The 24,538-nt window shown below is 54.8% G+C and overlaps 1 protein-coding gene across 1 annotated transcript; it reads left to right on the forward strand.

Moving 5' to 3' along the window:
* Nucleotides 1-4,274: 4,274 nt before the first annotated feature.
* Nucleotides 4,275-12,873, forward strand: TMEM151B (transmembrane protein 151B). Its single transcript, XM_074169116.1, has 2 exons — nucleotides 4,275-4,367; nucleotides 11,437-12,873. The coding sequence occupies exons 1-2, from the start codon at nucleotides 4,275-4,277 to the stop codon at nucleotides 12,871-12,873; spliced, it is 1,530 nt and encodes a 509-aa protein (XP_074025217.1).
* The last annotated feature ends 11,665 nt before the right edge of the window (nucleotides 12,874-24,538 follow it).

Below are 24,538 nucleotides of genomic sequence, written 5' to 3' on the forward strand. Positions count from 1 at the left end.
CCACCAGGCCCGGCCCGAGCTGGGTGATGAGAGGATGATTCCCTAGACCACCATGCGTCAGCTCCAACCACTCAGCGCGGGGAAGGCAAATTGCAACAGAAACCTATTTTCTGCTTTTAGGGAGGTGACTCCCCAGACCGTAATTGCGGATAGGCTAAAATTTTGTGAGGCATTTGTTTTCATGCCTTATTCTTTTCTGGGAGTGATGGGTCAAAAAGCTCAGGCAGAAAACATTTGCCAGGGGAGGATTTGGCTGAGTTTCCAGGCACTTGGGGTGGTCGCCACTGCTCCAGAGTTGCATCGGACAAGATGTCCTGAGGACTGTCAAGCAGCATCTGGGCAGCTCTGAATCCACTTTTCATTTCTACCAGGGATGTGAGGGAGGGCCCTGGGTATCCTGCTGGGCTGCTGCAGAGAGAAAAGCAATTTAACCCAAGCCAGAAGCCTCTGTGGAGCCTCACAAATAATTGTGGTGATGAAGAAATAGACTCTCATGGGCTTGGATAGAAAATAAGCAAACTGCACACAGGCAGTCTGTTGCAAAGGGAAGGATCAGAGCAGGGATCAAAGAGTTTCCAATGACAGCAGTTCCCATCTCTGAAATACACCCCAGTGCAGGAGCTACAAACCCACCTAATTCATGAGTTTCAAGACTTTGTGCATTTGTGGACTGCTGGCATCTTGCCCACGAAGACGCAGACCCCTGCCCAGTGATGCTGAACAGAAACTAGTTCCCCAGTCACAAATTAGTGACCCATATGGGTTTCCTTCCCACAGTAAAGGGCACACCTTTACTGGATCTCCTCCCAGCAGACATGAAATCTGAATGTAGCTAGGAAAACGTAAATAACGGCACAGATTTCCTTGAGAACAGTGATTACAGAGGGAAATGGCACCACCGACCAGCAATGGCAAAGGGATGTTGTTTAACTGGAGCAGGAGGCACGTTCCTTCACCCACACTCCCCTTGTTGCATTATTAAGGAGTAATTTAATTGGAGCAACGCATTGTGGAAGGCTCAGGCAGCCAGCATAACATATCCTTGAAATTTCTAAATGTAATAGGCATTAGTTTCTGAGCTCAGAAAATCCTGCATCCAACATGAGGGGATTCTCTGCTACACATCTTAAGAGAGAAAAAGCAGCAGACCACTAGGAATCACTGATTGCTTCAAAACAAAAGACTAAGATTTAATGACACTTGGCCTATTGGACAAAATAAAGCTAGCCCCAAAGTTATACATACGGTCCTACAGAAATTTGCTGCAAAATTCAGTTTTATATTTAGGCATGAATAACAGCACAAGGATAGGTATCTGTGGTCTCCTGGTTTAAAATGCAGCCTCTGTGAAAATTTTTCAAGAAATGAAATGCAAATCTTCTGTATGGGTAACAACTAAAACCATAATTAACCAGGAGCTAAAAGGCTATTTTCTGTAACTACCAGAGGCAGAAGTGTGAGACCTTTTCTGGCTTGACACATTATAGAAAACGAATGGAGAATACCAATAATTTGACTTAGTGCTTTACATCTGCTTGGAATGGATACGAATGTCTCTGCAGGGTGGCAGATAGAAGGTATCTGGGGAACAAACCTATTGATATCCCAGTAAAGGCACTGCTTCTACTTCAGTTGCCATGTCTTCTTAAAAGCCTTCTTACTTCTTCCAACCATTTTGTCACATCAGAAGTGGCCTCGTACCAGAAATGTCCCACTTTCTAACATGATCTAACAGTAGAGCATCCCAAAACATACAGGAATAACTGGGGGGGATGGGGCGGGAGGGGGGAAGGATTCTCACATATTAAAGCGACGATGTTTTTGTCTTTTGTCCTCAAGAGAAAGAGGGGTTGAGTGTTTAGGGCAGTGCGTTATAATTAGGACTCCTGGGTTCTCCCTGTTATGGTGACACCAAACAGAATCTTGAATGTTGGCCTTCTTGCTTCAGTTTCCAAATGGCATATGCATCGTATAGCCTTATTTCTCCTGTTCTCAGCAGGGGTCTTGTGCTCTTTGTAACACATTATCAGCCATGCCCTCGGTTTCCTATCTGAGGGTCAAAACCTGCCACATGCCTATTTCACACAGAAAATGGCTGAGAACTTGTACAACTTCAGTTTGGACAGAGCAGGGCACAGGATTTCTTTGTGACACTTCAGCTCAAGAATAGCATAGCTGGTGATGTGCTTGTCAGTCTTGTCTCCAAGACACAGAAAACATGCTGCCAGGGCCAGAATCAAAGACACCTGATACAAAAAAACCCTACTTCTGGCTCACCAGTAGCTACTGAATCCACTGGTGGAGGATAAATTGCAGTGGCTCCACAGGGGTGGCAGGAGCCTGCTTCCTGAGGGTTAGTCCTTGTGGATAACATGCCCAAAATGGGCACACCAAAGGAAGCTGCTCCTCGAGTCTGTGGGTGTGCTGTGGAACTCCTTGCCACAGAACGCACGCAGCATCTACAAGTCCAAAGTTAACACAAATTCAAAAGTGAATGGACAAATTCCCTGGAGAAAAAAGCCAGTATGGGCTACTAAATGCAAAGACATAAACTCGTCTCACCAGTTTTTTTCTCCTTCCCTCTTCTGCCTTGCTCTTTCTGGGTGACATTTGCATCGTTGAAGGAAAACCAGAGGTGTTCCTGGAGGGTGATCATTCCACAGGCGCCTTTTGGCTTAGCTGAGGTCACTTCCTCCAGGAGTCCCTAGCACTATAAAAAGCAGAAATGTCTATACATATGCAAACTGTTTGCCAGTGTCTATTAGTGTGCGTGCAATAGCATAGAGCGCTGCTACAGAAGCCCTGCCAGCTCTAGGCTTGTGCCTCTTTGCCTTGCTCTGCCATGGCGCATACACATGGGTGAGCTCTCCTTGGCAGCATGGGATCCATCTCGTGAGGATGGGTCTGAAACCTTCGAGAGCCAAAGTCTGCCGAGAGGATTGGGCAGGGGGTGCCTGAGCAGTAGGCAGCAAAATTCAGAGCAGGCTGCTCCTGCTTGCTGCTGTTCCCATGGAAACAGGGGAAAGGCGAGAGGAAACGAATCCCCAGCCTCTTTTAAAGATGAGCTCCTTCAGCAGCACCCTCAGCTGCCACACCTATTCCCATAAGAAGCAGTGGCTGGCAATCCCCCTTGGATCAGTCTCCCCGAGTGAGACCACTAGGCCTTGGACCATTCCTTCCCCATCCCAGACAACAGAGTGGGCAAGAGCAAGCCACTCGTCCCAGCCCCAAGGCTGAGCCTCAGAGCTCAGAAAAAGTGAAGCAATTTCCAGCAAATTCTGCAGTTTATGCTTTTCCACAGTTTGGATCTGGTCAGGGAAGATGGGCTCTACCTACAATACCTGGACCTAAATGAGTCTGTGTGTGTGTCCTCTGAGGACGCTGTGAGTTTAGACTGTCTGACGAGACTTTCCCACTTGTCCCTGCAAACAAGCAGGTCAGGTCTATAGGTGAAATACGCTGCAGTCAGCTCTGTGATAGCTAACTGAGCATCCTTAGGACACCAGCAAAGACACCGCCCTACCTCAGGTTTTCCCCCGAGTGCCGGCATTAGTGCTGATGGTCAGCCTTCCCCCCCAGACAAGCTGGGGCTGCCCACGGATTAGAAAAACGTAGCCAGAGCTCATGCAAAGCACCCCTGGTCCTCCGAGCTGTCCCACTTCATCCCGAGGGGAGGAAAACCCACGGCACCCCCTTGCCTCCCCATCAGCAGCCTGGCCGGGGCCGAAGCCCACCCGGTCGCCCCGGCCAGCCTGACGCCCCCTCGGTGGGGCTGAGAGCGGGATCCCTCCCGCAGCGCCCTGGACGGCAGCTCTGCTCCCCGTGGGCCTCCCGAGGGGCGGCCGCACCGGGGTCCCTGCCTGCCTGTCGTCGGCGCCTCAAGGTCACCCGCCGCCCACCTCGGGGCGGGCGCGGATCCCGCCGCGCCCCCATCCCCATCCCGCCCCCATCCCCATCCCATCCTCATCCCCATCCCCATCCCGTCCCCCCCCCCGCCCTCCGCCGCGGCCCTCCCACCGCGGCTCTGCCCGCCCTCCGCCGCGCCGGGCGCGGAAGCGGCGCTGCGCTGCGGCGGGGGCCGGGTGGCCGGTGGCCGGCGGGCGGCGAGCGCTGCCGCCCTGCCGGGGCTGGGGGCCATGCCTCCGCGCCGCCCGCCCGCCGCGCCGCCCCGCCGCCCGCCCGGCGACCGGCGAGGCAGCGCCCGACGGCGGGCGGGATAATGCGGCTGCCCAGCCCGCAGGCACCGCCAGCGGGGTGCCCCCGCCGCCGCCGCCATGTCCCCCCCAGCCTCGGCGGCCGCCGCCAGCGAGGGAGGCAGCAGCACGCCGGTGCCTCCGGAGGAGGAGGCGGAGGGGGCCCGAGAGGAGGTGAGGAGAGCGGCCGCCCCCCCCACCCCGGCCCGGGGCTGCCCCCGACCACCCTCCCTCCCTCTGTCCCTCCCCGCCCGCTTTGCATGGCGTACTCATTGACCGCCCCGCCGCGGGCTGGGACGGGCTTTGCCCGCACAGGTACGGACCCCCCCCTCGTTGGGAGCCCCCCTCCCCACCTCCGGCCGCGGGGCTGCGGTGCGGGGCCGGCGGAGGCGGGGAGGGGGCGAGGAAAGCCGCCCGTCGGTCGCCGGGCGCCGGCAGGCTGCCCATCGCCCCGGCCCCGCTTCCCCACGGCGCTCGTCGGTCACCTCGGGCTCGCCGCGGTGCCTCCGGGGCTGGCAGCGGGGCAGCAGCCAGCGCCGGCCGGGGCCGGAAACGGCTGGGGTGTAGGAGGAAGGGGGAAAATCACAAAAGGGAAGGGCTGCTTGGGCTTGCTGCAATGGGAAGAGGTTGTTACGCCGGGGATTTCTCCGCGGGGATATGGAGACCCCCCCCGCTTCCTGCAGTCTGTCTTGAGGGGGTGCCAGGAGGTGGCACAGCTGTGTGGGTCACTGCGAGGGAGGACGCGGTGGGCAGCAGGGGAGAGGGCTCGGGGACGTGGCAAAGCTGGTGGTTGCTCCCAGCTGGAGGTTGGCTGGAAGAGCGGGAGGTGCAGAGTAGGGCAGGCCGGGTACCAGCACAGCCTTGCCTCCAGGTGTGCTGCAGTGTGTGTGTGTGTGTCCCAGCTGATGACTTTTCTGGATTCCAGGCAGCAAATGCCAAAAAGGGTCAGGAGCAGGGTGCCCTGCACGTAGGGAGCAGCACAGGGAGGCAGGTGTGCGAGCCCCTTTGTCTGCCCCCACAGATCCTGCTTGCAGCTCAGGCTTCCCAAGAGGATAGAAAGCAACTGCCCTGACTAGCAAGACCCACCTTATGCTATGGGGCTGGTGGCCCATGGAAGGTAGCTGGGTAGCATAGGGAGGGCAGTCTTCTCCTGGTATGGTGGGTTGTCCTCACCAGTGAGACCACAGCTCAAAGGGCAGCTTGGAGGGCTGCTCAGAAGCTGGTGCATCACTCGTCCTCTGCTGTTGAGGAGCTGCGGTTAGCAAGTGCTGCATAATCCTGGTGTTCTCTGCCTCCTTGGCTTAGGAAAAACACGCGTGCCCGTGCATGGTTATTCTATATATACAGACTTATATTTAGATATAAATAATTGCAGGAGAGGAATGCTGAAGTTCAAGGACTGGAAAGCTGTACAAATACCGTATACTCTGCTCTGCGGCTCTTCTTCTGTTCCTGCTTCCATTCAGCAACCCCCGGTGCCATGAGCCCAGGCTCTCCAGACAGTTCCTGACCAGTGAAGCTAAACCATGAGGCTCCTTTTTAGCGTGAGGACATGCTTGTGCCATGCTGGGATATGGTCTCTTGCTCCCAGTGGCAGTGCTGGTGCTACGTTCAAGAGAGGACAGTGGCTTTTACGAGGTGCCAGAGTGAGAGCTGGTTTGGATGAAAGCGTAGCAGGGGCAGTGCCCGGGTGAGTTTCCCTCGCCTACAATGTCCCCTGCCTCACGGGGGTTACGAGAAGATCGTCTGGGCTTTGATTGCTCTGCGGTGGCTGCCAACTAGGGTGTCAGTATAATCTTACCCTGTGGGAGCCGGCGTAAGGGCTGCAGTCCATGACCTGCACTGGTTAGGCTAAGAGCACGCTTCCCGCGGCCAGAAGCTATCACAGACTTGCATGAAGCAGCTGGTGGAGGAGAGGGAAGCTGCAGCCTCTCCTGACAGTTCCATGCTTGCTGGTGTCTCATCTGATGCAATGAGGAGAGAGACCTTGGTGGGGAGCTTGGATTCACGGATTGACCAACGGCAATCCTCTTGTCTTCAGAAATACTGGGAGGGGGGGTGTTCCGGTTCCCCTATAGTGCCTGCGTAAGGCTGTGTTGGCAGTGCGATGTCCTCATTTCCATCAGGACGAACTGCTGCTGCCAGCGTTGCTGAGCATCCCAGGACTGTGGCTGAATCCCACCTGTAAGGACCCATGAGCCAGAGGAGATGTCCGGGGACTGGAAAATGGGAAATGAGCTCTGTCTTGGTTGAAAGTGCCTCATCTTGACATGTCTTGGGTCATTGTACCTTGGAGCCGTGCAAGACTTCAGGTGCTGCTCAGCTTGTCCCAGCAAGGCAAGTAGCAAGAGCTACTGGCTGGAGCAGGCTGGCTGAGCCCTTGTTCCCTGTTGGCATCACATGCCCTACACTTAATGGTGGTGAGCTGAATCTCACTCAGCAATGCATTTCCACCTTGGAGGGTATGAAGTGACAGGGGACAAGCTCTTCAGCCTGGGAATAAGCAAAAAAAATGTCCTGCTGCTCAGGTGGGATTCAATGGAGGAAACCAGTCCTCCTCCAAACTGCTGTGTAAAATGGAGTCCTTGGTACCATTGCAGAAGCTGACTGCTGGCAGGGTTCCCTGGCTCCTAGATGCTCAGCCTTCCCCTTTCCTCTGCAGTTGGCAACGCTGCCAGCCTGGGGCTGAGCCAGCTCTTTCTTCTAGGCAGGTAGTTCCTGACTCTGGGCAGTTGGCATGTGGGGTGTGATATGGGGGTTTGCTGGGACCATCCTGACCAGGAGTTGCCCATGTCTGTCCAGGGCCTTGGAAGACAGTAGCAGTTCCTAGAAATGACTGGATCCTCCCCACCTGCCTTGTTCTGGGGATTTGAGGTCAAAGGGGACAGGGCTCATTAAATTGTTGCATGATGTAAGCAAATCAGCAGGGCAGGGCCGTGGGAACTGATGCTCAGGAATCCCACTGGAGTCCCCTGCAAGCTGCTGCCACAGCCTGGCACTCAGGAGCTACCTGGGCCTTCAGGCTGCTGCTCTGGGGCATTTGGTTCATTTTTTTCAGCCCTGTAGAGGGCTGTCTCTGGGACACCTAACCCTGTGAACCCCGGGACCTCTTGTAAAGTGAGGGCTTAGCATTCTGGAGGTGAATTGGGGGTTTCAGGCTGGTCTCTGCAGGGAGAAGCAAGTGAGAGGTGCAGGAGGTGAGGACGTGGGAACACTTGTTAAATGGAGGGATGGTAGATGGGGCCAAGGACAGGCAGGCTGTTTCAGAGAGGAGCTTTGAAGAGCTTGAAGGATTTCTGGAGTTGTTTAGCGTTCAAAGTTGCAGGGTCAAGATTATGGGGGTGATGAAGGTATTTTGGCCCATGTGCTTGGCCACCGGGGCCCTGGGCAGGTTTATCCCCTCGAGGCTTTTTTGAGAAGAGGATTCCTCAGATCTCAAAGGAGTTTAGTGCAAGCAGTGATGGGGGCCCTCTCTTCTACTGCCTCTGCCCTGTGCCTTGAGGGCATCTCCATTTGCTTCACGGCTACTCAGAAGTCATCCCCTCCATCCCTTCCCATCCCAGAGCAGCAGCTGCAGGTGTGGGATTCCATCTCCTTTCACCTCAGGGTCAACGTCAGAGCCAAACACTGTGTACGAGGGAGGGGGGAGGCTGTAGCAACACTCTAGCCCTTGCCCTTCCCAATGTGTGTTACAATTAGCACCAAGGCGCCTGGTAAGGGTTACCCCATGTGTTCTACATGGTGAACTGAAACACAGAGAAGAGCATCAACTGGGGTCCCAGAAAGGGGTTGGCCAAGCCATGGGTGGGCCAGTTCTGCCCTCCAGCACCATGGAGATGTGTGGGTGCACCTGCAATAGCAGATTTGCTCACCTCTCTCCAGTGCTCGAGCCTGAGCAATGGGGGAGGTCCCAGTGATGAAGGGAAGCCTTGTTTGTAGTGAAGTAGGGCAAGCCTTTCGCCGCGTTCCATCAGACTGCAGCGGGCAGCTGATGATGGCATTTATATCAGAGCCTGTTCTCCTCCCAGGGACACTGTTCTGGGACAGAAAGGATTTACCTTTCCCCAGCTTTATCATCTGCGTGTTTGCTGTGCTGGACTTCTCCAAGGCTGGTAAAAAGCTTGAGGAGGCAACCTTATTCAGCTGCTTCTGTGGGGGGAAGCTGCGGAGCCGGTTGTTTGCTCCTGTGAGCCCTTTGCAGCCCAGGAGAGGAGCAGGGATGCTGCAGTTCCTACTGGGATTAGACTCTGCAGCTGGCTCCTCCTCCGTCTCTGCTGTGGTTGTATCCCCTGTCATTGGCACTTGATCAGCTTTCCAAAACCCCCACCAGCATGGCCAATGTGTGTGTGTTTTACCTCAAAAGCCTAGGACAAAACTGGGTTGTAAACAGTTTACAGCAGGGGTTAGCGTGACCCTGTAAAAGCGCTGCAGTATCTAAATGCTGCGTAGTCCTAGGAGGAGACTAATGCGTGGACTAGAGCCCTGCTAACACAGTTCCTGGAACCGAGCCTGGGCTGCATCGCACTCCCTGCCGCCCTGCCCTGGCTGGGTCACCGCAGCGGGGCTTGCCCGCATCTCTGCAGGGTGACAGCCGGCATCGCCCTTCTCCTGGGCAGAACAACGCAGGCAGCGCGGGATGTGAGGGGCCGGGGAGCCACTGGGAGCTGGAATTTGCTTTTCGGAGACAGACCTGGCCAAAGACCTGTCTCCCTGGTGCCCCTTCCCTGACTTGTCAAATGAGTGAGCTGAACGCTTTGCTTTATTCCTTGTGCTCCATTTGCAGTTTCCCCCCCAAACAAGGCACTGTTTCTGTGCAAGCCCTCACACGGTTCGCGGGTGCCTTGCATCTCCTGCTCAGACCCCCTGTACTTCCTCCTTTGGCTGAGCAGTCCCCTTGGAGCCCCTCAGCCAGGGCTGCCGCTGCCAGGGAAGATTTGCAACGCAGAAGGCAGCAGTGGGAGAGGAAACCTTCAGCCGCCTGGGTAGTGGCATGGCAATCCAGCACGGGAGAACCACGCTGCAGCCGAGCGAAGGCTGAGGGATCCAGGCAGGCTCTCATAACCACAGCGTGGACTTGAGCAGGGAGGGCACAGCTCTCCTGCTGGTGGACCCCCCTTCCTCTTCCCGATCCCTTTTCTCTTCCCTGGGGTTCCATTCTTGCCCCGTGACTGTGAGGCTGCTGCAGTGGAGGGTCACACTGGGAAGACTGGGACACACGTGTCTGTGCTGGAGCCACCCTGTGTCCCTCGATGTTGCCTGCAGACCAGCACTACCCTACCTGCCTTCTCCGGGCTCCGAGTCTCGGTCACTGGTTCTCGCTCTCAGCCAGTTGCCTCAAAGAGGGGGGCTCGGTGCTGCTGATGCTCGGGGGACCCCCAGAGGATGTGACACCATTCCCCTTGCCACTGGCAGTCCCCCTGGATGTTCCACCTGCTCTGCTCATCGCGGGCTGGCTGCTGGGGTGGGTGGGAAGAGAAGCTCCCTGCCTCCAGGAGAGAAACCTCTGCTGGAGATTTGGGCCAGATCCAGCCCTGCTAATCGCAGTGTCAAAAGTCCCACTGGCGTGGGGTGGACCAGGCTTTGGCAAGGTGTAGGGAGGAAAGACTAGCACTTGGGACCCTAGGGGACCAAGCCAGGGCTGAGGGGCTCTTCAGGGAGAGCAGGGGCTACTTCTTAGAGGAAAGAAGAGGCCAAGATCTGTCCCTAGACTTGCCAGTGGTGTTGTGACCTGTGTTTCTTACTTTAGTTTTTCATGCAAGAGTTAAAGGGCCTCTTGCTACTTTCTGGCAGCGTGAGTCCATTAAGCTCTTTGCGATCCCTGGATAAAAGACCTCTCCAGCCCAGTGCGCTCAGGAATGGAGGAGGGATGGGATCAGGCTTGAACTTCACTGCCCTGAGTGGTGTCATTACAGCTGGTGTTAGCCCCCACAACATTGGAGGTGAGCTCGGGAGCCATGCTGTGTGCAGCTGGGGAAGGAGAGCAAAACTGAACGCCTCTTAGTGAGTTTAGTGGCATCTGCACAAGGCAGGGGTTCTTGCCCCCCCCTCTCACTTTCAGAGATTGTTGGGTTGGATGGCATCAAGTGTTTTGTATAAGAAAGCAAATAACCTCTTTGCACGTTCTCCCTTTGGGTGTGATAATATCAGGTCTCACTGACCAAGCTGGATCAATACTTGAGACTTCAGGGTATTGCAGAGAATGACAGAGGTTTCTTTAAGTGGGGTTTTTCACAGGTTTTGTGAAACCCTGCACAGTTCCTATGGTGAAGGCACCAGTGCAATCTCTTTTCAAAGTCCTATAGCTGAAGTCCTGCCCTTTCCTCACCATGAAAGACCTGAGAGCAGTTTTTCCAGAAGTGTGGGATTTTTGACTGTCACAGCCAAATCCCAGTGCAGACAGGGACATTTTCTGGCAGCCATGACCCACCACTCGCCCTCCCTGCTGCTGCAGATGGGTAGAGTACTCTTCTCTTCCAGCCTCAACACCTTTTAGGACATTATTCCGTATTCGCTTTCTCTCCCACCAGAGGTGGCTCCATTTCAGTTGTGGAAAAGTACTTTCCCGATTGTGTGGTTTATAATGCACTTGAGAAACACTTCAGAGCCCTTTGGGCTGCCAAGTGTTGTGGGAATCACCATTACCAAGCAGAGGCTTTTCCAGGTGCAGAAGTTCTGTTTCTCCACCTTACAGGCACCCCTAGGCTGCTTGTGCTGCCCTGGTAGGAAAAATCTGAATGTTGCTGTCGGGTCGTTACTAGGAAAAGGGAAGAGGTGAGAGATGTGGTGGGATGAGCTGTGGTAAGGTGTTCAGGTGGGACAACCCATCAGTTAGAGCTGCCTTTGCTGGTGGGATGGGTACAGAAGCTGAGGTATGTGGGGGAGGTCCCCCAGCCTTCATCTTGCTGTGCTTCAGTACCCCTCCCTGGGACGTGGCAGGGGTGAGGGTTGTTCCCCACTGAAGAAGGGGGATGTTTGGGGTGCAGGATGGCAGAGTTGCCCACTGCCACTCTTCTCCACATCCAGCTGGGCTCTGCCTGTCTCCCAAGGAGGGACAGAGCACCACTAAGGAAAGTGGGAGGTGACAGCTGCCTACACTGCAGGACTGCCATCCTGGGGGATATCCTGGCCTCCGGCCTGTGGAGCTACAGGGGTGCCACCGCTGCCTGCTCCCCTTCCCCCTGCCGCTGCAGCCTACTGACTCCTCTCTTGTTTTCTCTCCCCTTCTCCTGGTCCCCCGGAGCAGCAGCGGCCGGTGAAGCAGTCTCTCAGCAAGTCCCTGTGCCGAGAGTCCCACTGGAAATGCCTGCTGCTGTCCCTCCTCATGTATGGCTGTATGGGAGCCATGACCTGGTGCCATGTCACCAAGGTGACCCGGCTGACCTTTGACAGCGCTTACAAGGGCAAGTCCATGATGTACCACGACAGCCCCTGTTCCAACGGCTATGTCTACATCCCCTTGGCCTTCCTTGTGATGCTCTACGTGGTGTACCTGGTGGAGTGCTGGCACTGCTACACCCGCAACGAGCTGCAGTACAAAGTGGACGTGGAGAGCGTGCACGAGCGTGTGCAGCGGATGCAGCAGGCCACCCCCTGCATCTGGTGGAAGGCCATCAGCTACCACTACGTCCGCAGGACACGGCAGGTTACCCGCTACCGTAATGGGGACGCCTACACCACCACCCAAGTGTATCACGAGCGGGTCAACACCCATGTGGCAGAGGCCGAGTTTGATTATTCCAATTGTGGAGTTAAGGACATCTCCAAGGACCTCATTGATTTGGAGAGCTACCCAGCCACGCGGCTCCGCTTCACCAAGTGTTTCAGCTTTGCCAATGTGGAGTCGGAGAACTCCTACCTGACCCAGAGGGCCCGTTTCTTCACAGAGAACGAGGGCCTAGATGACTACATGGAGGCCAGAGAGGGGATGCACCTCAAAAACGTGGACTTCAAGGAATACATGGTGGCCTTTTCCGACCCAGACAACCTGCCTTGGTACGTATCTCACTATGTCTTCTGGGTGGCGGCTCTGCTGACCCTATCCTGGCCCCTGCGGGTGCTAAATGAGTACCGCACCTCCTACGTCCATTACCATGTGGAGAAACTCTTTGGGTTTGACTACGTGGCGGTGACACCGGCTGAGGAGCGCTCCTTCTGCCGGAGGATGCCCCGCGTCAACACGGTGGACAGCACTGAGCTGGAGTGGCACATCCGATCCAACCAGCAGCTGGTGCCCAGCTACTCGGAAGCGGTCCTGATGGACTTGGTGGGGCTCTCCAGCTGCACCAGCTACTCTGCTTGCCGGTACGGGGGCTACCGGCAGAACTGCGAGCGGTGCCACAGGACTATAAGCAGCTCCTCCATCTTCTCCCGCAGTGCGCTGAGCATCTGCAATGGCAGCCCCAGGATCCCCTTCAGCAGCAGCCGCTTCTCCCTGGGCCGCCTGTATGGCTCCCGACGCAGCTGCCTCTGGCAGAGCCGGAGTGGGAGCCTGAACGAGCAGAGCTGTCCCACCGAGCAGACCCGCCTCTCCAGCCAGGTGACTGTGGAGGAGGAAGACCCCCCTCCTTACCAGGACGCTCTCTACTTCCCCATCCTCATCGTGCACCGCAATGAAGGCTGCCTGAATCATGACCACCGTCATCTCCACCGCAACGGGTCCTGCGTGGAGACCTCACTGTGAAAGCAGAGGGCGGTGAGATCTCGTTGTCCATTGCCTGGCCTGAGCCAGGCACAGGATTTAGGGAGAGGAGCGCAGGGGAGGGAGATGGCCCAGGAGGACATCAGGATGGAGCAGACACAGCATCTCTGGCAGCCAGTGAAAGCTCCTCCCACCATGGCTCTGACCTCCTGGAGGGGTGAGTGCTGATGCTCCCCCTGACATGGCACAGAACTCTAGACCAACCACCACATGCAAAAAAAATCAACCCAACCCAACCAAACCAACCCCAAAACCGTAATTCATGGCATCAAGATCCAAAGGGGGGAATAAAAAGACAGGCCTGATGCAGGGAGTGGGGTGCTTTGGCTCCCAGCCCTGGCTCCAGGCTTGCTTGTACTCCGAGGAACCAGCAGCCACCAGAAAGCGCCCTGCTGCACCTCTGCCCACCATGCTGCCCATGCTGGAGTGAGACCCCTCGCAGGGTGGAGGGGAACGGGCCCTTGGGGAGCAGCGTGTAACTGCCTGTGCCTAAAGGTCTGGGGCATCCAGGTTAGAACAAAGGCTGAAAGCCACGAATCCAGCTCTTCCCCTTCCCCCCAACCGTTCCCCACCCTCCCCACTTTTTTTTTAGACCATGCTTCGACTGTTACTCTGTTCTTACTGCTGGGAATGGCACCACCTCCAGAGGATCCCAGGCTCGGCTCCTTAGAAAGCCTCGGCACGCCAGCTCTGAGAGTCAGCATCCCCTAGATAAAGGGCTTTTGGTTTGGGATTACAGCAGGCAGGCAGCACCGGGGAAGGGATGAATGTGCAAACCCAGATGGAGCGGAGATCTGCGGCGCTACTGATCCGCTTGCTGGAGGAGGGCTCAGCTGGAAGGAGAAAATGGGAGGCCCCCGATGAGCTGGGGAAGGGCAAGAGGATGGCACTGGGAGAGAGACATCGTGGTAACAGGCGGCGCGTCAAGTGGCTGGGGTCCCTTCCTGGCTTTGAAGTGTGTCCTAATCGGTTCAGACAAGCATCAAGGAAGGCTCTGGTAGGTTCAGCTGCAGTTCACCTATTGATAATAGAGCAGCAGAGTGGTGCATGCCTGCAAGAGTGAATTTTGCATGAGATCAGGCTGGGCTGTGGCTGCAGACTCTGAGCTGCAGGCTCCTGGCAGCCTGGCTTTGGTAGAGGGCTCTGAGAGGCTGGGGGGAGAAATGCAAAAGCACACTGGAGCTTGGGGAACCTGGGCTGGGGAAATGGGAAGCAGAGGGATTCCCTTTCTGTGGAGCCCCACCGTGGGTGCAGGACCCACAGCTGGCAGGCAGGGAGGTGTTCTGCCATGAGGGATGCTCTGCAGAACAGAGACTGGGGATAGACTAGAGGGGAACCTGCTTAAAACCAAGTGGTTTGCACTACAGACGTTTTTGCAGAGAAGTGTCAGGCTGTGAGAAGTGAGGTAGCTTCTGTGTAGCCCATTAGCCTCTGGCTTCCTCTGCCTTGCTCTTGTCAGGGCAGGCTGGCCTGCTCTGAGCTCTGTGCTGCCCCTTCTGTCCTGCTGGAAAGGATCTTGGTGATGCTGGGCAAGGAGCCTTCATGTCACTGAAGCTGCATCAGTGGCTGCAGCATGCAGGCACACAGCTTTTCCTTCTCTGTCAACACATCCCCAGATCTCTCATGTCCCTGTTCTCAGAAAAGCTGTCTCCTTTTCAGGCAGCTCTTTAGGGCAGTGCATGCCAAATCAGCCAGCAGTTTCTCGAGACAGCACTGCTCCTCAGCTTCACCATGTTTCCCTCATCCAGCGGGGCAAACAACGGCTGAGAACAGCACGTCTTGGATGACAAGAGCAAGTCTATTAGAACCTGGGCATTCGAGCTTGGTGCCTGCCTCTGCATCCATCACAGAAGGGCAAGATGTAACATCAAACAGTAAGGCATTTTATTTAGTTCAGCCAGACTTCCCCCTGCCAATTTATTAATGAAGGGTCTGTTTCTCTAGTCACTGCTTCCTCTCAGGTCCTGGGGAGGCTGCAAATGCACCCTTCCACCACATCAGTCCTCTTTTGAAACTCGCCTCTTGCTGGCAAGCCTGGAGCAGTCAGCACCTGGGGAGTTTCAAGGCTCCACTTGGCTTTGCCTCTGGAGTGGTCTGTTCTTCTGCTTTTTGTGCCTTACATGCCCTGGTCAGTGTCTCTTGCCCTTGTCCTTCTGCGTCTCACATTCTGGACTCCAAACAATGGCAATTTGAGCAGAAAGGCTCTTAAAATCCCACTTTGTTATGATTCTGTCTTGTAATCTGCCCTTACTATAACTACCAGACCTAGATGTTGGCTTAAATAAGAGGGTCCCTTTGAGAACAGTGAAGCATAAGGTCTCCGGTGTGGACGCATCCTTCTCCTCGTTTTGTTCTCATCATTATTGGCACAGATTCAGACTGGGTAAAAGTGGCTACAGCCCTCTTGGCCGCTCTGGGATTTTCTTGCTTAGTGATGACATTTGGCTTGCTGTGCGCTTGTGCTTCTCTTTCCAAGGGCCTAATGTAAGCCAAGGCTGATGCTGAGGGTCCTCATGACTGGGGAGTTAATGGTGTGTGCTTGTATGTCCTGGTGAATCAGGAGACGTTCAGTCAGTGGAGCTGCAATGGGTCATTAGTGAGGAACGTGGTCTGCTTGTCCTTCCCAACATGTTGTCTTTGAAATCTACACATTGCTTAAATTAGGACGCGATGGCTCATCTTTCTATCTCCAGCCTCCAAGGTGCATTGGACAGATGGATTTATCAAAGGTTTGGCAGGCCTTTTAGCTCCCTGGGGCAAAGACAGTCCTCAGAATAGGGAAAGATTAGTAAGGTCTCTGTGCCCTCATCTTTTAGCACCTGCAGCAGAGTTCTGCTTTCAGGCAGCTAGTCCTCTAATTGCCTCAATTTGTTCCTCTGGTCCCATTTTCACCCATGAAATCTTAATCTGGAGGTGGTCTGTCCAGGTGGATACATGTGTTTTTGAGGCATGGCTGCTGCTCTGGCCTGCGGGATCTATGCAGAGTCTTCCTGCTGCTGAACACCTTCCCCATGCACATAGTGCCAGCTATGGCCAGGTCCCAGACATAGTCCCAGTGCCACGGTCTGTGGCCATGCAAGGCCCACAGCACCCTGAGGAGAAGCAGAATCTCTGTCACCAGTGCGCTCCGCTGCATGCCAGGATTTCTTAGAGATCCCTTCCTCATATTCTTGGCCCTCCTGCCCCACTGCACCTGGGGGAGCTGCCCCACCTCGGTCCAGCCTGCTCCGTTCTTGCCAGGCTGGAGACCTTCCTGCCCTGTCTTAGGCTCAGGAAAGGGGGATGGCATACTTGGGCATGGGAGGGGAGCGGGACTGGGCATGAGGGACAGGAGCTGCCTGGTGGCTTGGCAGAGAAGTGGTGGAGCTGAAGAGGACAGACTGAAACTGGGGTTTGGCTCCCCCTCCTCTCTGCCTCAGTGGCAGAGCAGCATATCTAGCCAGGCAGGGAAGTTCACAGCAGACAACTGGGCTCTCCCTTCCCACCCCCGGCGTGGGACACAGCTGGCAGAAGGGGTGTGCATGCATAGGTGACCTCCTAAGTGTTGGTGAAGGACCCTGCTGCCCTGGGCAAAGGGCAGCTGATTTAATTCTCCTTGCAGCTCAGGTTATCAGCACAGATATCCAAAGCCAGTCTGTCCCTGTCCTGGCACACAGCCTCTCCATGGTGGAGTGGTCCCATCTCCTCCGGCAGGCAGACATCCACCCGCCGCAGCTCCGGGCTGAGCAGCAGTCAGGCGCCTGCTCTTCCTGCAGACTTGTGTCTGCTCTCTGCCGTGTCTGTGTCAGAGACGACGATTCCTTTGGCAGCTCAGTCGATGGCCCAGTCTGCTCCTCTCATGATAGCCTGCTCCCTGATATCTAACCTGAATTCTCCCTGCTGCATCTTAATCCCATTACTTCTCCTCCATTGACTGGTGAGTTTTATTGGCTCTGCTTCTTTTCCCCATGGTCTTCCCGGCACAGGCAGGCGTTATCTGCAGCCTTCCCTTCCCCAATGCCGGTGTCTTCTCTCCCTCAGGATCTTACTGGGAAAACCCTGGCTTGCAGGATGGTGCGGAAGTTTTCCCTGTGTAGTGAGTCTATCCTCCCTGCTCTGAGCCTGGCCTGGGCGAGAGGAGGGGGCCAAAAGTGCAAGCAGTGCTTTGGTCTGTCAGGCTGGCTGTGTCCTCATTTCTGGTGCAGAAGATCTCTTCAAAGCAAGCGAAGCACACAGCGTGGCCGGCCCTTTGCACAAGGAAAGCAGGACAGCCCGCATCAGCCTTTGGGAGGGTGAAAGCCGGGTTCTTGTCAGCCCAAGGGGGCAATAACTAGAGGATCTCCTCAGTCAGACGGCTTTGTTTTTTTCCATACGTCATTCACCCGTTGCAGCTTTCCACGGGCCAAGAGTCAGGCTCAGCACTGCACTTGTCAGCAGGCTTTCCTCTCATACCGGGACGAGTGAAGCGGGAATGCTGCCAGCTCCTCTTCCTGGTGCTTCGTGGCATTAATGCATCCCTAGAAGAGAGCTAGTCCTCACTGCTGCAAGGCTGGACAATATGTTTAGGCTGTTTGGTGTTTCCTGTTGCTGCCAGTATACTTGCCAGGTACCTAAAAGCTCTCCAGCTTTCCTGAAGTAGAAAAAGAGAGAGAATGAGCTTGTGAGCAGCTCTGGATTAGCTGATCTTCAAGACACATCACCACCCACTTATCCATCTTTCAGCACACACTAGAAGCTTCCCAGATAGTGCCCAGCTCTTTGTTCATGGAGAACCAGGCGGTGACACCAACCAGCCTGGTCATACTTGTTGAGCCCACTGCATGTCATGCAGACCACACCAAGGAGGGAGATTTCAGAGAGGGCTTTCGGGCTGAGCATCTGTAGGGGCAGGTTTGTTAGGACAAGGAGAGGGAATCTCATCTTATGGCCAAAACCAAGCCTTCCAGAGCCACACACCAGGCAAATACTCAGGATTAGTGCTGGGGAAGCTACTGTTTTTCTGATTTCAAACAAGCACGCTGCCTACCTTTCCTCTCCCCATAATATGCCCATTAGAGACCCAGCCTGTCCCTGCTCACTTTGTTGTCTCTCCCCATGCTTGAGAGGCTGCCGAGCTGTTCAGTAACTCTGGTGGATGCCCGTGGAGTGGGGACTGCAGGAAGAGGTTTATTAAGTGGAAGTTTAAGAAAGTTAGGTAGCATCTGATGCCAGTAACTCACTGCCTGCTGATCAGCCTGTGGGAAAAATAATATCTTTTAAGCTCTCCCTCCAGCCTTTCCTACCATGGCTTCAGCATTGCTGCCTAATGTCACCAGGGTGCTGCCTTACTTTTAGCAGGGTATAACCTTGCTGCAATGTGCTCCTACTCTGCTGTGGTAGCTGCAGGGCCTGGGTCTGAAATACTCTACCACCACCAAGAAGCTGTGTTACCAAAGAGCTGTAAGTCTCAAGTTGTGATAGGTGCTTCTAATCATGTTTCGTTTATATTCAGTTGTTAGAATACAGTCTGTATGAGTATGATCTGGATCCATATCATCTCAGAAATGGGACATGGTTTAATTGTTAGTGATATTTGGTAATATTGCACCCTGCGATATACATGGGCTTAAAGTCTCCACTGACACAGGTTGTGTAGGTACCAAAGGTTGGTTCATAGAACCTGGGAGCCCGGTGGGGACTTGGGGCTGAGCCCACCTACAGCTCTTTTCCCCATGGGCATTCTGGAAAAAGAGGAAAGGGGTTTAGTCACATTTCAGGTAGAAATGAATGGGCTATGTTCATTACTAGTGTAATTTCATTAAAGCCAGTGGTACTATACCAATGGGAGCTTGGCTTAGCAGCTCCTCAGAGTGGTCTGTCCTTGAGTCCAGACAAACTGATCTGTCACAGTGTTGCTTTGATGCATAGAGTTCATGTTGGGTCTTGGCCAACAAGAATGAATGTTGGATATCTACTGTCTCTGCAAGGAGTGGGTTGAATTGTTCTGCTCTGCTGCCTCCATCACAGCTGCTCCGCCAAGGGAAATGTTATGCCCATGGATGCGATCTCGTCAACACCCTCAAAAGCAAGCTAACAAGCAAATTGACCTCCACCACACTGGGAGAGGAGCGTTCTCCCACAGGACCGTAGCCTTTCTGCACATGAGGGAAAAGAGGGCCCAAGGACAGAACTGAACCTACAAAATCCATGGCCTCATGGCCTCCCCTTCCTCCTTCCCTCCTCACCTCGTCTGTCTGTCTTGAGGGAGGGACAGTTTATTTGTGGAGTTCAGCAAGCTCCTCTTCCTGCAGCTCCTAACCAGGCTCTACTAACAGGTATATCATCCACCTATGCAACACTTCCAGGAGCTGATGAGTTTTCAGGAGCTGACGAGTTTTCAGGAGCCCATTACAATGTGCGGCGTGGCCATCCAGCACTGAGGATAAGCACAGCGGCTGCTGGAAAGCTAAGTGGGTTTTATTCCTCCCCTCCTCCCGAGGAAGACTTTTTGTTGGGGTTTTCTGTTTGTTCGTTTGTTTTTTGTAAAATTCTTTTGGGGAAATGAAGCTTGTGAGAAATTGGTGCCCATCCTGAACCCTCCCCAGTCCTTCGAACTTTAAGAACGGATGGATCACCTACTGTGATTATAATTTCGCGGAGTTTGTAGAGCAAAGTAACTTCACACACAAGCACACGAGGTTCTTTCACTCTCCATCAGCACAAGCTGCTTCTGCAATCTTAGCTACTCACATTAGTGAAAGAAAAAGCCTAGCTAGAATGTGGTGAGATGACTTAGTATTTTGTATCAGTCTCATGGTCCCAATGTCCATTAGCAGCGCCGTCAGCTGCCGTGCCATGAATTCAGGCTTTGGATGGCAGCCCACAAACCGGTCAGGGTGAAAAGGTTTGGAAAAACCCAAGCCCAAGTCTATACGTCTCTCCAGAAGCAGATGCAGGGAGAGGATCGGCTGAAAGCAGACGTCGCCTCCTGCTCAGCCCAGCCAGAAGCTGGTGGGCTCAGTTTGTGCTGCCCCTGCCCTCCCAGGGAGAGCCTGTCCCCAGGGGCTGGGCAGAGGGGAAAGGGAAGTAACGGCCCATGTGATGAAGCAGCATTCACAGCACCGCTCAGCCGATTGGGAATAAAGACGTGACAACTAGACCCCAAAATAACAGGATTTCACTTTGGAAATGCCAATGGCTTTTTCAAACTGAAAAAGGGGCTAGTAGCCCTTAACAGCTGTGAGGAGTGTTTCAGGTTGCTGTTCCTTGCTTAAAAAATTTAATTTTTGATGATGAGGTGGGTTTAAAGACTCCACTTCAGCCAGCTCTGTTAGAAATGTGCAGTGCCGGTGGAAAAAAAAATGCTCAAGGAAGACTGAGATGGTGGCCCTGTGGCTTCGCAGTGGGGTAGGCTGATCAGGAACAGAGGCTGGAGTTTAAAATCTTCCTCTACCCTTGGAGGTGTGACCTGGCCATCCACCCAAGCGTGTGTGTGTGGCAGGGTGTGCTTCTGCGTGCTGGGACCTGTGGCCCTGCAGAGGGTTGGTGTCTGGTGGGTTTGGTCTGGTGTCACCCATCCATCCTCATGGCGAGGGCTTTGCAGGGTGACAGAGCACTGCTTGTTCTTCGTGAGAGGAAACTCGTGACCTGGTTTCTGAGAGGAAATGGTGTGAAGTGTCACATTTGCTGCAGCGAGTGGCAGGGAGCAGGGATAAAAGCACGGAGCAAGCTATGTTTGAGAACAAGCTAATCCCTTGCCTGACTGACTGAAATGGGAGAGCTGCTGGATCTGCTCCCTGGCCAACACTCCCCAGCTCTTCTCACCCTCCCCAAACCCAATGTGCAAACTGTCAAACAGTGGATGGGTGATGACCTCAGACATGCTGATGGCCAGACCTCACCATAACCCCTGGGTTTACCTGTGCATGGCCTTCCAACAATGCTGCCTGCCCTGGTGTGCCTCGTGCTTGCTTGGTGGAGGGACAGCACAGCCTGCAGAGCGTTGCTGCGCAGCCTGGCCTCACTTCAGCATCGCTTCTTGTTTTCTCAGAGAATTTCATGGCACTTCTCTGAGCCTTTGTAGACAGGATAAGTTCAATGGACCAAAGTTAGAAAACAGAAGCCCTTGACGTTTTGGTGGTCCTGATCTCCAGAGCCCTGGTGCTGTCCCTGGGGAGGAGAGGCAGGTTGGCTGTTGTGGCAGTGCGGGACCAGGGGACAGTGTTGTGGTGAAAGCAGCCTGTCTGCTGGGGGGTCTCCCAACATGGGCTCTGTGCTTCTTCACTGGGACTGAGGGCAGCTTTGCTGTGGGCTGACCAAGGCGCAGCTGATGGAGGAGCTAGCTGAGGAGGGCAGAATAGTGTCTAAATGCTCAGCAAGATGTGTGGAGAGGAGGGACGGTATGAAGACAGCTGTAAAAAGCTTTGCAGAGGTGGTGTTTTTTGCAGGAGACACAATGCAAGACAGGGCAGGAGGGTGCTGTGCCAGAACAACGATGCTGCAAGGGAGGGAGGGGGGGTGGGGAAGAGAGGGAGCGGGGCATTTGATGGAGAATCCCGAGAGCAAAGTAGTCTTTCAAAGCATGCTCTGGCGAGGGGACAGGCAGGAGGTATTTCCAAGCTGAGGTGCCCAGGCTAAGCCTCGCTGCATCATCAGAGCAGCGATGTTGCCTCCAAGCCCAGCACTGACAGCTCGAGCACGTGTCACCAAAACCACAGTGGGTAATGCAGCCACAAGGTGTAAATGTCACTAATGAATAAATTGCCTTGTGCCTTGGAGAGGCTAATCCATCACGGCCGGGGACGGGGATCTGACAGGCTCGGCTATTTCAGGCACAGCCTGTAGGGAGGAGGAACTGCTTCATTTCTGATCTGTCCCCTCTGCCTAGGGAAGCCGATGCAGGGCTTGGCTCTGCGCTGCTCCTCAGCTTCCCAGCCACATGAGCTCAGGCTTCATCCCTCTTCACTGCGACTGAAGGAAGAAGCAGGAGAGGGTGTGGGTTAGCCAAAAGTGCCCTGTCAACAGGGTGGTATGTGGGCCATGGCCAGGGATAGTTGGCGAGGGCTTTTGGAGGGAGGCTGCTGCACACCGGGCATGGGTTGTGTAGGTGCCAATGGGGTAAAGCAGCGGGTCCCCAGCAATCAGGAGAGCTTGTGTCAGTTGTCTGGGGTGCAGGGCCGTGGCCTGCACCAGGCGTGTTTCAGGCCAGTAGAACTTGGTACCATGTTTTACAAATTCGCCCTTTACTCGCCAATTCAGTTTCATAGTTTGGCCCTATAAGAGGCGACCTGGAAATGCTCCGAGGCTGCCCCAGCCCAAGTCCTCACCCCTTCTGGAGATATGGCTCTACTAGGCTGTCCCAGGGTCAGTGCACAGGCCCCCCGTTTTCCCCCCTGCTCTTGAACCCCAGCCACCAGTACCTCGGGTGGCTCTGCAGAGGGCCAGCAGGTACGGGGCAGGCAGGGACAGAAGCTCAGCGTGGACAAATCCAGCCCCGTCAGCACAAGGGGAGGCTGAACGCAAGCAACCATTTCCATGCACAGCCTCTGCCCATCCCCACTGCAGCCTGCTCCTCCACCCCCAGCCGGTGCTCGCAATCAACCTGTCGTCCTGTTTACGACATATGCCAGCGTGACACCTTGCAAATCGATGCCTGGGTTGCTGTGAGCAGAAGTCGCCAGGCTCGGGAAGCCAGCCACCGACTCCTGCCGCCGCTCAGAGCAGCAGAAGCAGGGCTCACCATCTGCTGCGGGAGGGAGACAGCCGGGTGCCCCTGCTCCGGCCCGATGGTGTTGTCGAAGTGAAAGCCCTTGTGTCATTCCCCCTCCTTTATTACCCGACCACCCCCCTGTCTCCCCCCCTACACCATCACTCTGGCACAGACCCACGGGTGGGGGGATGCTCCTAGTTTGGCTGGAGTCCCTCTGCTGCTGAGGGCCACCAAGTGCTGCTCATGCTGCATCAGCAGATGGCGACGGGAGGGGACACCAGCTCCCAAGCAAGATACCGGAGGTTGTTCCCTCCTCCAGATGGAGGCCCACAGCTGATCCCCCCTCCTCAAAGCCCCACAGTATTCTTTGGGTATGGATCTCATGGGAGAGCTACGGGGTCTGTCTGTACTGGCCCTGTGCTGGCACGTGCCCTTCCCAGCACAGAGTGACCCGGGTAGTCCCACACCTCGGTAACTGGACCTGAAGGTGACAAGTGACCCATCAGTGATGGGAGTGTTGACACTCAATCTGCTGTTACTGACAGGGCTTTCATTTTCACCAGCTTGTGTGGCATTTGGAATGGTTCGAGCCCCTGCAAACTGGCAGATAGTCGGTCCTGGGTGTGAGCAAGGAGTGCAGGCTGCTTGGTTTGGGCTTTGCTCTTTGGCCAAGAGAGTGATGGGAGGGAAGGCAAAGGGTTTTCCAGGCAGCAACTACCTGTCTAGGTGTTTCTGTATGTGGCAGCCCACGAGTATGTTTGGAGGATGCTCAAGAGGTGTGTTAACGGTCTTGGCTGTTTGCAGGAAGAGGAGCAATGAGTATCCTGGAACGCAAGTCAGCAATTGTTTTGGGGATGATATGTTTTCCCAGGCCCTTCCCATCCCTGTTCCTCACTGGCTCTGGCGGCCAGTTCCTCCTCATGTGTCTACTAGCATGTCTGAGGGATCTCATCGCTGCCCTCCCAGCACGAGCTTTCATTGCACAACTGGCTGACCAGATGCAGCCCTGTACTTGGAGCTACAGGCAGGCTTGCCCAGGACCAGGCCACCCCTATTAACCCACGACCCTCGCTGCTGGAGCTGTTCCTTCATTGGCCTGATGCTGATCTGGGTCTTTTCTGCTGTTTCTGAACACGAGTTCTCATCTCATTCAGGTGTGTCATTCAGTGAAAATATTTTGTAAATGCAAATAAAAAGAAATAAATCTATTCAATACCTCGGTCTCGAGGATGGGAAACAAGTAGCGGGAGATGCCTAGGTGGGGAGGTTTCACAGCTGCTGCCACCAGTTAGATTTGCTGGTGGACATAGCCCTTGGAGCATCCATGAATAGTTGGGAAGGGAGCTACACAGACCTGCGAGGGCTTGGGGCTGAGCCCTGTTGGCACCCCTCCTGTGGCCACCGCCTCTGGGGACAGCCTCATACTCCATCCTTTCTGATCTATAAGGAGGTGACATGGCACAGGTAAAGGTCCTGTCGGCCGGAGGCCGGTGGCACCGCAGGCGTCTGTATCTGTCCGGCAGAGCAAGGCAGAAGCGGGTACGTGGCGAACAAATTCTTTTGTGAGCACTGGGAAACAAGTTTTTACTTTTCAACTCTGTCAATATGATCTAGCTCTGTCTGTCTCTCTCTATATATGTACAAACAGTATATCACAATGTTGCCTTTTTTGTTGGAAATATCAAAGTACAAAGATTGTAAACCAAATCGGTGTAATAAAAGTTTCAGATGATTCACTGAGGTGGCTGCCAGCGGTGGGTCTGTGAGCGCTGGTGCTGGGCAGGGCTGGGAGACATGAAGCCCCTGCATTGCTCAGAGGGTGGGAGGGGATGGAGGTCAGGCCCCTTTGCTTAATTCCCTGCTGACCTCTCCTGAGGCATTTGGGTACGTGTCCTGTCCAGTCCCCAGATGGCCACAGCCCGTGGGGCAGGAGGAGGAAGCTGATCCATTTTTAGCCCTGTGGGATGTGTGGGCCAGCAG

Source organism: Numenius arquata, chromosome 2 (genome assembly GCF_964106895.1).
Source record: "Numenius arquata chromosome 2, bNumArq3.hap1.1, whole genome shotgun sequence".
Taxonomy (NCBI): domain Eukaryota; kingdom Metazoa; phylum Chordata; class Aves; order Charadriiformes; family Scolopacidae; genus Numenius; species Numenius arquata.